The sequence below is a fragment of the Adiantum capillus-veneris genome, chromosome 1, assembly GCF_014529385.1.
Source record: "Adiantum capillus-veneris isolate H3 chromosome 1, ASM1452938v2, whole genome shotgun sequence".
In the NCBI taxonomy this organism is placed as follows: Eukaryota; Viridiplantae; Streptophyta; class Polypodiopsida; order Polypodiales; family Pteridaceae; genus Adiantum; species Adiantum capillus-veneris.
The window spans coordinates 119136783-119151422 of record NC_140931.1 but is presented as its reverse complement, the minus strand read 5'-3'; the positions used below and the strand labels follow the sequence as shown (position 1 = coordinate 119151422).

General features: G+C 45.1%; 1 protein-coding gene across 4 annotated transcripts in view; it reads right to left on the bottom strand.

Moving 5' to 3' along the window:
• Positions 1 to 2790: 2790 nt before the first annotated feature.
• LOC147465429 (uncharacterized) overlaps positions 2791 to 14640 on the bottom strand; it is a 74190-nt gene continuing 62340 nt past the window's right edge. For 2 of the 4 annotated variants that reach the window (XM_086520040.1, XM_086520056.1), the window contains 3 exons: positions 4893 to 4971; positions 4740 to 4799; positions 2793 to 3569 (listed from right to left, as the gene is read on the bottom strand). In XM_086520040.1, the coding sequence (XP_086376166.1) occupies positions 3462 to 3569; positions 4740 to 4799; positions 4893 to 4971 (247 nt within the window). In that variant the 3' untranslated portion in view covers positions 2793 to 3461. Of the gene's footprint in view, positions 3570 to 4739; positions 4800 to 4892; positions 4972 to 14640 lie in introns of all 4 variants that reach the window. The other 2 variants (XM_086520049.1, XM_086520031.1) reach the window with 2 other exon arrangements.

Below are 14640 nucleotides of genomic sequence, written 5' to 3'. Positions count from 1 at the left end.
TCGCCTATTTTGTAACGTTCATGTAATCAAGAACGCAATTATTTCCAAGCCCAATCTTCTTCACATAGTTGTTTTATTCAAAGCCCAAAAAAGTCATCTTTTATCATGTGCTCCTAGAAAATTGATAACTTCCCATAGGCTACTACAAGATGACATTGATGACTTTAAATGATTGAGACAGATGGATAGGTCAACTATGCCTTGATGTTCTCACTTGCAAAGGACATAGAACCTCTTACAATTGATGAGGCCCTTTCACAATCAAAGTAGAAAGAGGCCATGCAGGCATAGGTGCACATGCATGCATACATGCATTTTAGTTTGGCAAGTCAATGTTAGCTTTTTGCACCTCATAGATTGTGTACTTCATGACATTTTTTTCTACTTCTATTTGTTGGATGTGCTTTTCTTTTTGCAGTCACATTCCTCAGTGCTATATCTTTGTCATCATCTTCTTTTTCATACTGACTTGCCTAGAGGTGTTCCAGGAGTGTGTGATTAGTCAAGGCATTGGTGTATATGGTGGCCTTATCCTCCAGTTCACCTTTCATATTCCTTATGAGACTTTGTAGCTCCCCCAGATTCAGAGATATGTTGCCTTCAAATTCCACGATATCTACTAGTAATTTCAATGAAGGTAACATAAAACTGGATCCATCAATATACACAATTTTTGCAAGTCCCCACACATCAAATGCACTATCTCCAACACACTTTTACTTACACGCTTGCCATTAGGAAGCAATGCCTTTTCTTGCTTTGCAAATTGCAGCTTTCTTGCCTTGTTTCATTGATCCCATCAAGAGCGAGATAAAATTATTCCTTCTGACGTATGACCAATACGTAGCCTTATATGCTCCTTAGTTCCAATCTTTGAATGCTTTCACCTGTTGAGGAGTATGATTCTCCTCGGGCAACACTGATATGTCTTCGTGTTTTCGCTCACACTAGTATACAATAGCTAAGAAAATTACAAGATTGACCAAACTTCTTCTTCCTACACCAAAGTGTGAGATTTGCAGAAACCCAAACCTTTGCGCTCTTGTATGCGAACACACTCTCACTCTCAGAAACAAACCTAAACTAAAATCTCTCTTTAAATTTGAGTTCTAAAGACTACAAAATTCCAATTTGTATGATGTCCAACAGAAATGATCAAAATAAAAGATCGTTACCGACGCCTCCCAAAAATCTAAGGTGTGCTTCTTCAAAGCACACCTCTCCTTTTATAAAATATTGAAGTGATTAAGTTTTGCATAATTGTACTTAATTATATTGGCACATGGTCATCGACCCTGCATTATATGGTCTAATAGTTTGTCATTTTTAAATGCATGATGAAAAATTCATAGTGTATGGCTTTCTTGTAGTTTGAGAAAGAAGCATTCTATGCTTTGCACACTCGAACAAGACGCCTGCTCAATTACCAGATCAATAGTCTAAACAATTTTTCCATTTGTCTATACTACAACTACTATACTATTCCTAACTGGCAAAAACGCAGCAATACTAAGCCGCATCAACAAATTTGTATAGCTTGGCCAACCAAGCAAGAATGATTTCTTGTAATACAAGGGAGAAAAAGATGATACAAGTGGCATCACAACTTTTTAGGAGACCACGTTCTTACATGTGTTCTACAAACTTAAGATTTCCAAATCTTATATGTATTTCTTTTGCTTGTCAGCAATCACATAATTAAAACATGATTAAAGGCATAGACGATCACCGTTTATCTAACTACCTAATTCATCAAAACTTTATCTTGGCTTTAGCTTTGTTGGCATTGCTAGAGGCACTTGCTAATGCAAGAAGTTTTGGATAAATTCTCACATTGATTCCCACATTCTGACTTACCTCAACATCATGAGCTTCTGTGAGGGAGGCACCGCATACCTAGCTATGTACGATTGGGGGTAGGGGACCGTTGGCCCGATGGAGAGGGCCGGTGATCCCCTGCCCCCAATCTAAATTCTCACATTGATTCCCACATTGTGACTTACCTCAACATCATGAGCTTCTACGAGGGAGGCACCGCATACTTAGCTATGTACGATTGGGGGTAGGGGACCGCTGGCCCGATGGGGAGGGCCGGTGATCCTCTGCCCCCAATCGTACTTCACTAGGTATGCGGTGCCTCTTAAGCAAAAGCTCTTGATGTTATGCATTGTATGAAAAACACCGAAAAAGGCTTCGTTTTTTATATGAGAATATTTCTAAATCTTCTTGTGATATACAAATGTGTCCTTCAAGCTCGGGCCACAAGTAGAATTTTTCTATTAAGAGAACCCTCGACGTCTAGAGAGAGAGAGAGAGTACAAGGAAGGGGTGTAGCTGAGGAGGCCACGCGTACTCTCTCTCTTGTGTTGTACTCTCTCTCTCTCTCTCTCCCCCGCCATTCGTCCCTATGGGCCTCCTCAGCTACACTGTGTTGTTCTCTCTCTCTCTCTCTCTCTCTCTCTCTCTCGCCATTCGTCCCTATGGTTGTTTGGGTAATCGTCTACACAACCCTACTGCAAGACATCATCAAATGAGGTTAATCACATGGCATCGGCAACCATGGCTGCTTTTCATAAATCAAGGTGCACTAAAAACCACGCGTGTGCACATGGAGCCATAGAGAGAGAGAGAGAGACTATGTCTATGAAACTTCTGCAACAAACGTGATAAGAATAACAAGGCCGTCACACGCAAACGACATGACTGCTTGCTATTATAGAGAGAGAGAGAGAGAGAGAGAGAGAGAGAGAGACCTCTTGAATGCTTTGAGCAGCAGCACAGATAATCGGCAATGCCTTTTTTATGCAAGCTATTTTTATTACGAAGCCTAAAACAGACTAAATGAAAGCCTAAAAAATGTGTACAAAATTTGATAGGCACCACACCTATATTCATTACCTGCAAATGCTTGCAGGCGGTGCAAATAAAAAGTTTAGGTATGAGTTGGGCAATCAAGCACAACGGCCCGAATTGCCAAAGACTACCACATCTGAGCCTCTATATAACCACAAAAACACTTCAACCACTGGGTCACAACCCCTCAAGAATAACTCAATTACGACTTACAACAAGGTTAAATGATACTTTTGCGAGGTATGTGTGTCTAATTGTAATTTCCTTCTTCAACCTCTTGAACACTCAGAGATCACCAATTTCTTGTAATGAAAGCGAATGCTGATTATTCCAAAAAAATGATACAATGCTTCTTCCTGACAAAACACAATTAATATTACAACAATGGTTTATGTAGCTTTTGCAAGAGTCACCTTTTGAGGGGAAGCAGGTTAGACTATTTATTGTTTATATCTCATGCGGCTTACAATCAATCCCTACATTCTTTCATAACATGATCGGGATTCGGAAATGTTTTCTTGCTCCGGTCCCAAGGAAACATGTAACCCTTTTCTGGATAATGCTTGTACTTTGAATGCTATTGTCATACTGGTCATGAAAGTAGCATCCTATTTCTTTGTGAAAAACTCATCAATCAAACTCAACGACTTCAGAACTTTGGCAGCTGAGTTTGCCATTAGCTGGGAGCCAGCGACGATTTCAACCTTTCGCTTTTCCTGCAAAAGAAAGACCTTCATGAATTTGCACTACATTTTTGTGATTGATTTCAATTGGTATAACTGAGGAAAACACCATTCAAAATGCATCTGCACTTAACTTCTCTTCAAATACATATAAAATTCCACAGCAATATTTTATCAAAGACAATTAACCCTCTTGTTCTTTTTCAAACCCAAAAAAAAAAAAGAATGAGCAGTTTAGTCATGGCATCAAAAGGGCATCAACTGATTCCAGCCTCGTGCTCAAGTTGTGGGCTCTTCGGGCTCTCAAGCTAGAGTTCCCAAAGAGTCTTGGGGTCAGCCCCGTCACATCGTGTCATATGAGTGAATTTCCCAGCAGTGGAGAAAAGAGTCCTTCAGAGAATTGTTGGTAGGGACTGCACAACTACCTTCCAAAGTCACTTGTCCCACACTCTTTATTGTTTCCCTTTTCCCCTCCAGAGGCATACACAATGTGAGACATTCTGGATATTTTATTGGTAGAACCTTGAATTTGATCCTTCATCATGTGAGATGTCATGCAATGCTGCATTTGAAGTGGTTAGAAGGTCCTCGCCTTGCACTGTATCATAGTCCAAAAAAATACTGCAATGTAGGACTGCAAAGCATTGTGATAGAACACAAGACTCAGCAAACATCGGGTTACTTAAAGAATATTCAACCTGTATCAGTAACAAAAATAGTGATGATGCAATTGAGAGATCCCTCCCCGGGGCAGTCACTCATCAAAAGGTCCCTATCACGTGCGTTCAAGATCCCTCCGTTCAAGAGATTATTGATAACATCCAAGATCCCTCCGTTGTTCATGAATGAACTACATGCGAGTGGTCTTGGGTGATGGATATGCATGGAGCTTCCCTAAGGTTACATGGCTCTTTCTCAACATCTGACACTGTTGAGAGATCCCTCTGTTGTTTATGCATGAACTACAGTGGGTGGTCTTGGGTGCTCTTCCCCAAGGGTACATGGCTCTTTCTCAACATCATGCTAAATGGCTAATACTTGGTAGGGCTATCCTCCACCCAATTGTTTGAGCTTTCTGGCTGTGCTTGAGAATACAACAATAAAACATTAACATGCAGTGCTTGGATATCCAAGGAACATCACCCAAACATATCTTGGAAATTATGTGTTGATTTAAAGTGGTGCATGCTCAGACACTCGTACATTTTGTAATTCGTCCAAGAAGTGCTTCTTATATCCGTTCTGAACTTCTCGAATTTCTTCCTGAAAAAGAAAACAATCAATATATAAGCATCTTTGGATTAAAAATAAATGCTAGAAGAACATTGCAAGGAAATAGAAATTTCAGAGGAAAACCTCTCTACAATTGACACTGACATCCTTGAGGTCCTGTCCAAACTCTGCTTCCTTCATAGAAGTCTTCCTAAACTTAATCCTGTGAATCAATACTCTCTCTCTCTCTCTCTCTCTCTCTCTCTCTCTCTCTCTCTCTCTCTCGATTCAGCTTGATACAATGAGCACATGGAAACCATAGTTACCCGGAACGGGGAACGGGGAACGGCAACATGCATGAAATGCCATTCCCTGTTTTGGATACTCACGTCTGAAAAACGGAACGGGAAATTGGGATGGGAACGGGGAAAGGAGACTTGAAAATGGCCATTTCTTGTAACTATGATGGAAACAGCCGACACAAGATTTGGGCACGAAGATGGCTTTCTATAGAGAGCATCTTCACCAAGATTGTACCAGGTTGGTCTCATAGGTCATTTTGGCCTTTTGAAGATGTTTAATATAATCTCTCTCTCTCTCTCTCCTACGAGCTGGTCTCCTACGGGCTGGTCTCCTACGAGAGTGTGTGATCTCCTACGCGCTGGTCTCCTACGCGAGCTGCACACCCTCTCCCCCCGCCTGCTGTGACAGCGCGCCCAGCCCCTGCGCATTCTCCTGCAGCTGCTGCCGCACTAAGAGAAGAAGCGAGGCCAGCAGAGGGGCAGAAATGGGTGGCCGGCTATTGTAATGGCACGGGCTAGAGCTGGGCAACTCAGACGCGATAAACAGCCGTTGGCGGCAGCAAGGGAGGACGTGGACGTGGGCGTGCACTAGGGGACGAAGCAAAGGCAGCAGAGGGATGCGAGCCTGTGTGTAGGCTAGGGTTGGTTGCAAGCTCCTCTATGCGTAGAAAGACTTTCCACGCGTAGAAGGTCCTGTCCTACGCGCGCCCCTGCATTTATCTACGCGTAGTACCTCCTACGTTAAAGTTTAAAGACTTTTAAGTTTTAAGTTAAACTTTTAAGTTTGCCCTATTCTCAGTCCCTCACCCTAGTACCCTAGTACCCTACCCCACATTTGTGGCTCGGGTTCGATGGATCCGCCTACCGAAGGGGAAGGGCCGGGTGTAGATAGCTACACCACCCCAAAAAAAACAACAGCTACATTTAAACGGAGAAACAGAGATACTGTACTATCACCAGGATCCTTACGAGTTGGGAAAACCTCCAGGATACATGATGAGCTAATGATGGAGAAGGTCCAAGTGATGCTCAAATCAGAGCTAAACTATATGAGGGATGACATCAGGAAGGAAATGCACGCGAGCGCTGAGAGCTACAGGAACTCCATGTATGGAGACATGATGAGAGAACTAAGGAGAGAGATCCGGGGGATACAGAATGAGGAAATTCAGATCTTGAAAACGGAATACGAAACCTAATCAAGGCCGAAGTAAATGTAACAGAATGCGTTATGCAAAAGAAACTCGATGAGGCAATAGCAAGTTTTGAAGCATGGAGAACAAATATGGAAAAGCACATGGGGGAAAAAGATGCAATAATCGAGGAGCTAAAAGGAGAACTTGCGGCTTGCAAATCTACAACTAAGGAGAAGGGAGACGACCAACCTTCAGTGCTGAAGGAGCTCAAGGACATGAAGGATCAGATGAAAGCTCTACTGGAAGGAGATGAACAGAAATCGAAAACGGCATCTTCATGGGCGGAACGTCTTTTTAAGACGCAAGAAAAGGTTGATGAAGCAGAGAAATGGATTGAGGATGCGAAGAAAGGGAAGGCCCAGATGCCCGAGACCACACCTACGTCCACCATTATTAATATGACCATTGAGGAAGAGCAGAAAAGGAAGAATCGGGCTCTGCATGTGCGGGTCACAGGAGTCAAAGACAAAGAGAATGTAGATGAAGAAGTGAAGGAACTGCTACAACGCATGGGCATCATAGAGCCTACTCACACAAGTGCATGGAGAGTGGGCAAGAAAGGAATCGATGAGAAGGGAAACGTAAAGGATAGGGCACTTATTCTCTGCTTCCCGAATATAGAAATAAGGAAAGAATTTCTAAAGAAGAGGTCAACTCTTAAGAAAACCGGTATTTTCGTGGGAGATGACCTTACATTGGCACAAGTGGCACACATGCAAGAGTTGATGCCAGAGATCAGGGCAGCAAGAGAAAAGGGGAAAATCGCCTTTCATAGAGGAGGGAAAGTAGTGGTTCTGGAAAAGCGCTCATCATGACGGTGCGAGACCTATGGGGCGACGCTCCGGATAGCGGCGTGGAATTGTAATGGATCATATAGGCTAGATGTAGGAGCCTTTGAAGACAGCTTTAGGGACAGAGACATAGTTTTCTACTCAGAGACACACCAGATACCGGGACAACTTATGCCACATGTGAAGGGTTATTTATGGGAAACAGCTGGTCGACCAGACAAGAGATCTCTACGTGGTAGCCGGGGAGTAGCAGTCTTATTTAAAGAGGAGCTGAAACCACTACTATAGATTATCAGGAAAGATGAGCAAGCAAGGTATATGTGGGTGAGAATGAGAGCCGAGACAAGTAGATTTCTATATATCGCTATATGCTACTTCCCTCCAAGTACATCAGTCTACTCCTCACCTAAAGGACAGTCCCCTTTCTCCATATTGAATAATGACATATGGGAGTTCTCTAGAGATGGAGACATCGTTCTCTTAGGAGACTTTAATGCCAGAACGGCCAACTCTCAAGCAGTATTCTATGATACTTCTGAGAAATGCTCAGAGAAGTGGATTTATCACAGAGGGGGCTTACTAGAAACTCAAAGGATAAAGAACACACTGAATATGGGAGACATCTCATGGAGATGGCAACTATACATGGTTTGGCCATACTTAAATGGTCTAGAGAATTTCCCCTTATCTGGGGGATTCACATGCTTCCCGCACAGGCATGGGGCCAGTACAGTGGATTATGTCATGACTTCACCAAGCTTTATTTCTAGTATCGAGGACTTTAAGGTGGGACCCAGACCGGTTGGGATTGCAGTGGATCATGCTCTCTTGACCCTATCAATCTCCTTCCAATACAATGCCTCTCAAGCACAAAGGAAGAAAACTCACACAAGATATACTTTCACGCCAGAGACTGATTCAGTCTATGTGGAAAAGATCTATAATAGGATGTGGGCAGCCGAGCCAGTATATACTGTAGAGGAGATTACTTCTCAGTTAACAGAGATACTACTACATGGAGCAGCACAAGAGGCATACCCACATACTCAACCTGATCAGAAGAGAGGATCTGGGAACATGCCTCAAAACAGTTGGTATGACGAGGAATGCAGAGAGGCGAGAACCCAGGTCCAGAAAGAGCTTACACTTGGGATCATCACATATAAGCAGTCTCGGATTGCTCTTCGGCGTATAGTACGTTGCAAGAAAAGGGCATTCTTAGCCAAACTGGAGAAGGATTTATATCAGCTCTTCTTGAGTCAAGACTCACATGAGGCCTGGCATTTATTTCACGAGCACTCACCGCCTCCGACGATTACTTCTCCTGAGATTTGGGGTCAATATGTAACATCATTATATATGGTATCTGGACAGCCTCCATTACCAGATCCGCTAGAGCCATGCCCTGCTACTAGTACTTTCTTTACTACGGAAATGGTGGAAAAAGCCATTGATAAGATGAAGACAAGAAGAGCATACGATCATGATGATTTAGTAGCAGAACATCTGATCCATGCCATGGATCTACTTTCAGAAGTCCTTGCTCGTCTGTTTAATCGGGTCATGTATGAAGGATTACTTGAATCTTGGAAATTATCTACTATCGTACCTATTTTCAAATCAAGGGATCTAATGATACCCGGAAACTACCGTACCATTATGGTGGGTCACACATTGACCCGACTGTACGCATCCATTCTTGAACAAAAATTGAGTAGATAGGCAGATAATGAGGGCATAAGGGCAACGGGACAAGCTAGATTCAGGAGGGGTTATTCCACTTTAGATCATATTCTTACGCTCATAGCCATTATTGAGGAAGGAAGAGCAAGCGGGAGAAGGATGTATTGTTGCTTTGTGGATTTTCGGAAAGCTTTTGATATAGTACCAAGGGCCAGATTGATGTGCAAGATGCAAGAGTTAGGGGTCCCCAAAGAGATTATTTGGGGGATCATGGCCTTATACGGGTCAGTAACTGGTTATACGTACTCCAAAAGGGGATTCCGACATTGTTCATTCCACCGTTGGAGTAAAGCAGGGATGCCCACTGTCCCCTACTTTATTTGGTATGTACATAGATGAGGTATCAGATTACATTGATAGAGAGGGTGACAGAGGTGCTCAACTTGCAGGGTCATAGATCCCTTTGTTGTTGTATGCAGATGATATTGTATTGATAGCAGAATCACCAGATGGAATGCAGAGGCAGCTAGATGCATTACATAAATTCGCGGAGGACAGTGGATTGTCGGTAAACTTGGGTAAAACCAAAGTTATGGTGTTTAACACCACACCGCAGTGGGTTAGGAGATCGGCACCTACATTTGCATATGGCCAGGATATAGTAGAGTACACAGATGCATACACATACCTTGGTGTGGTATTTGCAAGACCGAAGTTTACTCTTAAGAAAGCAGCGGATGCTAGATTGTCCAGAGCCTCTACGGCTTTGCGAGGGTTGGAGAGGATGTGTTCACAAGTGCAATTTCAAGAACCACGAACAAAACTTTGGCTCTTTGATACTGTGGTGGCTTCGGCTATGCTTTATGGGGTCCAGATTTGGGGACCATCTGTGGATCAGGATAATTGGAAGTCAATGGAGAGACCTTTGGTATCTGTAGCGCGGATAATGTGTTGTGCTCTCTACAGTGTGGGTGTCCCTCAGTGCAATGTGCGTGACAATCTCACTCAAACAAATGGAAACTCTCTCAAACAGAATGAAACACAGAAACAATGGATAACAACAGAGACACAAAAGCGGACCGAACATGTGGACTCGACTAGCTCAAAGAACCATGTACAGACTCTAGCGTGGCAGCACACTCAGCTCCAGCCCAGGACTCACAGGTACAAAATGGGGTGTCGAGGCTCAGATGTGCAGGGATGGTGAAGCAATGCTTTGTGTAACACTCTCTCTCTCCGACTACGTACAAGATAAGATGATGATAATGACCCAACGGCTACTACTCATAGATACAATCATAAAGAGCCACCAACGGCCCATAAATGTCAGCCAGCTAAGTGTGACCTGTCCACATGTCCACTAGGCCACCATCCATATCCCTGCCACGTGTCATTGCCCAAGTGTCCGTCTAGTGTGAACAGACCAGACAAACTGTACTAACTGTAACTGTGTCCTGTGAAAGTGACACTGTAGCCTGCTACAGGTTGCCCGCCACAAGACTGGTCACCGTCTCGGTGAGCCAAAACTGAATGAAACTGCAAAAAGTAACTATATGTACAATGAAAGGAGGGGTAAGAGCACAGTCCTGTCACCCAAGGAAAAGTGTCGTCGCCACTGCTGCTCCAGAAGTATCCGGATCGGGAGGAGCCATCAGATCGATTGTGTAACTATGCGGTTGCTGTACTGTGCTCTGCATAACCTGGTTTCCTGTGGTTGTAGCAGCCATCTGCTGCACAACGGATGGGAGCACCTGCCCTGAAGTGAACTCCGGATGCCTAGTAACGCAACCATGGTGGTGTGCACCAGCAACACCGTCACAGCAAGGAACACTCTGGCTCTGCATGTGTGGCATCTGGACCTGAGACCTCTGCTGAGTGAAGTACTGGAACTGGGGCTGTGGGTAGTGTCCCATGAACTGTGGAGAGGGCTGAGAGGGACCTGCTGGGTAGTGTCCCATGAACTGCTGAGAGGGCTGAGAGGGACCTGCTGGCGCTGCAAAGCCTGCTGGATTCTGAACCTGTATCCATGGTCCAATCCATCCATATCCCACAAGAGCCTGGGTAGGCCTGTTATCATACATAAGCATTTCTTGAAATCCCTGTACCTGTGCTTTTAGGTCATCAATAATCCTCGACTTTATCTTCAATGCTTGCTGTAGTGCAAAAATCGTTGCATCTCAATCTGCGATGGCACTCTCGGCAACTCGCAGAGATCCCTCCATAGCTGCGTATGTGGCGGAGTGATGCTGGTGGGTTGCAGCTAGCTGCTCCGCGCCTAGCTCGATGGTGGCAATAGCAGCTCTGGAGTCCTGAAGTAACTTCTCTGAAAGCTGAAACAGAGAAGTGGAGTCGGTCCTACCTGAAGATCCCTCAGATGGATGTGATGCTGGAGGGCGCACATGTGGCACTGCCGGCGAGCTAGAAGTAGGTACAGTTGGTGGCACAGTCGGCGAGCTAGAAGTAGGGACACTTGGTGTAGTAGGTGCCTCGGAGATTGTTGTTGTAGGTGGAGCGAGTGATATGTTGACCGGTGTATGAGTGAAGATGGGAGAAGAAGGAAGAGGATCCTGTATGGGTGAAGTGACCATCCTGTCCTGAGGAGCGGCAGTAGACACTGGTGCCGGCACAGCAGAACCAGGTGTAGAAGTAGACGTATGACGCTGAAGATGTACCCTAGTCTCCTGGCTCTCAGAAACTGGCAAGGAGAGTAGAGACTTCACTGTATCCTTCATCACTTTCGCCTTGATCTTCTTTTTCTTGGGTACTGTGGGGTTAACCTGCATGCTCACGGTTTTCCTTTTCCCTTTCGAGGTTCCCTGTTCCTCATCCACTTCATTTATGTTAATAGATATGTTTATGATCCATGCCAAGAGAGGTGCCGCAAAACATCTAAAACTTAACTGCACAGACTGCACTTGGGCCCGAAATCTTTTAGCCCTAGACTGCAAAGAGCTGAAGAGAATTTGGTGGAATCCACATGGGATAGTGTGGATTAAAAGGTGATCTCTAAGGGACATCCAAATCTGCATAAAATATTTTCATATAAAAATTTGGCTATTGTATTGCCAGTGCAATCTACTATCGCCAGTACCTCTGCCCACTTTGTTGCATAGTAAGTAGCCACTAGTAGATATTTGCGATGACCTGGTTGAGCCGGGGGATATATTGGACCCACAAAGTCCAAGCCCCATCTCTCAAAAGATAGCCACGCCATCGAGACCTGCAGAGGACGGTTGGATTGCTTACTTGGCTTCGGCCCACAGCGCTGGCACACATCACAAAACTTAGAATATGCTATTGCATCCTTAAAAACGTAGGGCCACCATAGACCACTCTGTAGAATCTTCTGGGCGGTGATGTGACCAGGGTAATGGCCACCAGTGGGACCATTGTGGGCATCCTCCAGAATATGCTCCACCTCATGAGGCGAGACACAACGCTTCAGAACACCATCTGGTCCCGATTTGTAGAGTTGGCCCCCAATCAGAGTGAAAGGCCTGGACTTCAACAGCAATCTCCTCTTCTGCAGTGGAGATGCCTTCTCTGGGTACAGCCCAGTAGATAGCAAATGTAAGACCTCGCCGTACCATTCTGGTGTTGTATCTATTTTAAAAAGACTGCTATCTGGAAAGTCATATGCAATCCCGGTAGCTTCTTCACCTGTGTGAATGCGAGAGAGGTGGTCATCCATTACATGATGCTTACCAGGACGGAGTACCACTTCAAAATCAAACTCTTGGAATAGGAGGAGCCATCGCCATACTCGACATGTGACCTGTGGCTTATTAAGCAGATAGCGCAATGCATGGTGATCAGTAATAATTGTGAAGTGGACCCCTAGCAAATAGTGACGAAATTTTTGTAGAGCATACACTATAGCCAAACCTTCCCTCTCTGTGGTGCTATAGTTGCGCTCTGCTTTGGTGAGCAGGCGACTTGCATAATGTACAGGGTGATCCAAGTTGAACTCTTTGCTAGGCTGAGTCAGCACAGCACCCACAGTCAACAGACTAGCATCTGTATGCACATGAAAAGGTAGGGTCCAATCCGGGGCAACTAGAATAAGCGCTTCAGTGAGGCGTTTTTTGAGGTATGCAAATGCTTCAGCCTCGGGTGTGGACCACTGGAAGGGAACAGCAGCACTGGTGAGCCGGGTCAATGGTTGAGCCACCTGTGCATACATACGTATAAACCTGCGATGATAGCCGATGTGGCCCACAAAGCTCTAAACACCTTTGGGATTTATGGGAGGAGGTAACTTCAAGATGGCCACTATCTTCTCTGGGTCAGGTGCTAAACCTTGAGCGGACACCACATGGCTCAACAGTGTGCCCTCGGTGACCAAAAAATGACACTTGTTCAGATTGAGCTTCAAACGTGCCTCTCTGCACCTGAGGAAGACTGCAGAGAGCTGAGCAAGATGCTCCTTTAGATTTTCAACTGGGGTGGAACATTGAGCACCTGAGGAGGTGGAAAAGTCGTCCATGAATATGCGAAGGTGATCAGTAAGCAGAGGACAAAAGATGAGATATACTATGCGATTGAAAGAAGGCGGTGCATTTTTAAGCCCAAAAGACATTCTAGTGTAGATGAAAATACCTCAGGGAGTCACAAAAGCTGTTTTGATTTGGTCGTGAGGATGTATTCCTAACTGATTGTAGCCACTGAACCCGTCCATAAAACTATACAGTACATGGCCAGCGACATCTTCGAGGACTCTCTCAGTAAAAGGGGTCGGAAATCCATCCGGGATTGTGACCTTATTCAGAGCCCGGTAGTCGACACAAACTCGAATTTTGTTGGACTGCTTCTTTGGGGCAATAACCATAGGGGACAACCATTCTGAGTGCTCTACTGGTACAATAATACCTGCTTCTTGCATTTTTTCCAAGTCGATTTTGACTGCTTCTGCATACTTGGGATTCAGTTTGTAAGCCCGTCCTCTGACTAGCTTAGCCCTTTCAACCAGAGGGATTGTGTGGACTCCTAGCTCTGCTGGGATTCCTTCCAAATCGTGGTAAGACCAGGCAAACACATCCTTGAAAGAGCGCACGAAAGAGATTACCAGGTCGACTAGAGCGGGGTGATCCCATAACCAAGTGGCTAATAAGATGGGCTGATGGTTGTCAGGGCCACCTAGGTTGACCTCTCTGACTGGGTCAGGCGGTGCAGTGGGCGAGGCTGCGTCAGGGGGAGAAGACCGTGCCGCCTCTGTTAGCTTTTGGACATTATGAGCTGGCGTCTGATCAATGTTGAAATCAGCATACTCTTTCTGCAACCATCCTGATGGAAGCTCTGCAAATGGTAAATCCTCAGATACCTCAAAGTGCTCCGGCATGGGTGGAGAGTCAGATGGAGTAGAGGCTAAAGAAGGAGCTAGGGTGTTGGCCAACTCTTGCAAAGGAGACTTTTTCCCCCGTCTATGGTGGGTTATAGGCTCACCCAAGCCGACGGTTTCCATCAAGGGACCCTCTGAAGGATGGACACCAGAGACCGGTCCACTTGGTTCTGGCTCACTTGGCTGACTGGGATTACTGGCTTCAGGTGTAGCTTCAGGTTTAGCTTCAGATGTAGGCTCAGGGGGAGAGGGTGTCTGTTGGCAAAGGTTGAAGAGAGACTACATAGCATGGCATCGAAGAGGTGGCTTCTAACCACTGCAGTAAGTCTTCATCGGACCCATCAGGAGGGACCGGCTGCTCCGTGGACTCTACTGACAAAGAGCTATGCTGAACGACCGGATCCATACCTCCTTCGAGACGAATTTGTTGCATTGGAGAGCCACGAGTATGTATCCACATGGCGTCGGTTCCCCAGTCGTGAAGTGCTTTCGTATGTCGCAACCATGGCCTACCAATCAGCAAGGGATAACCTCCCTCTACCTGGGGAAGATTAACTACCACAAAATCCAAGTTAAAAGTGA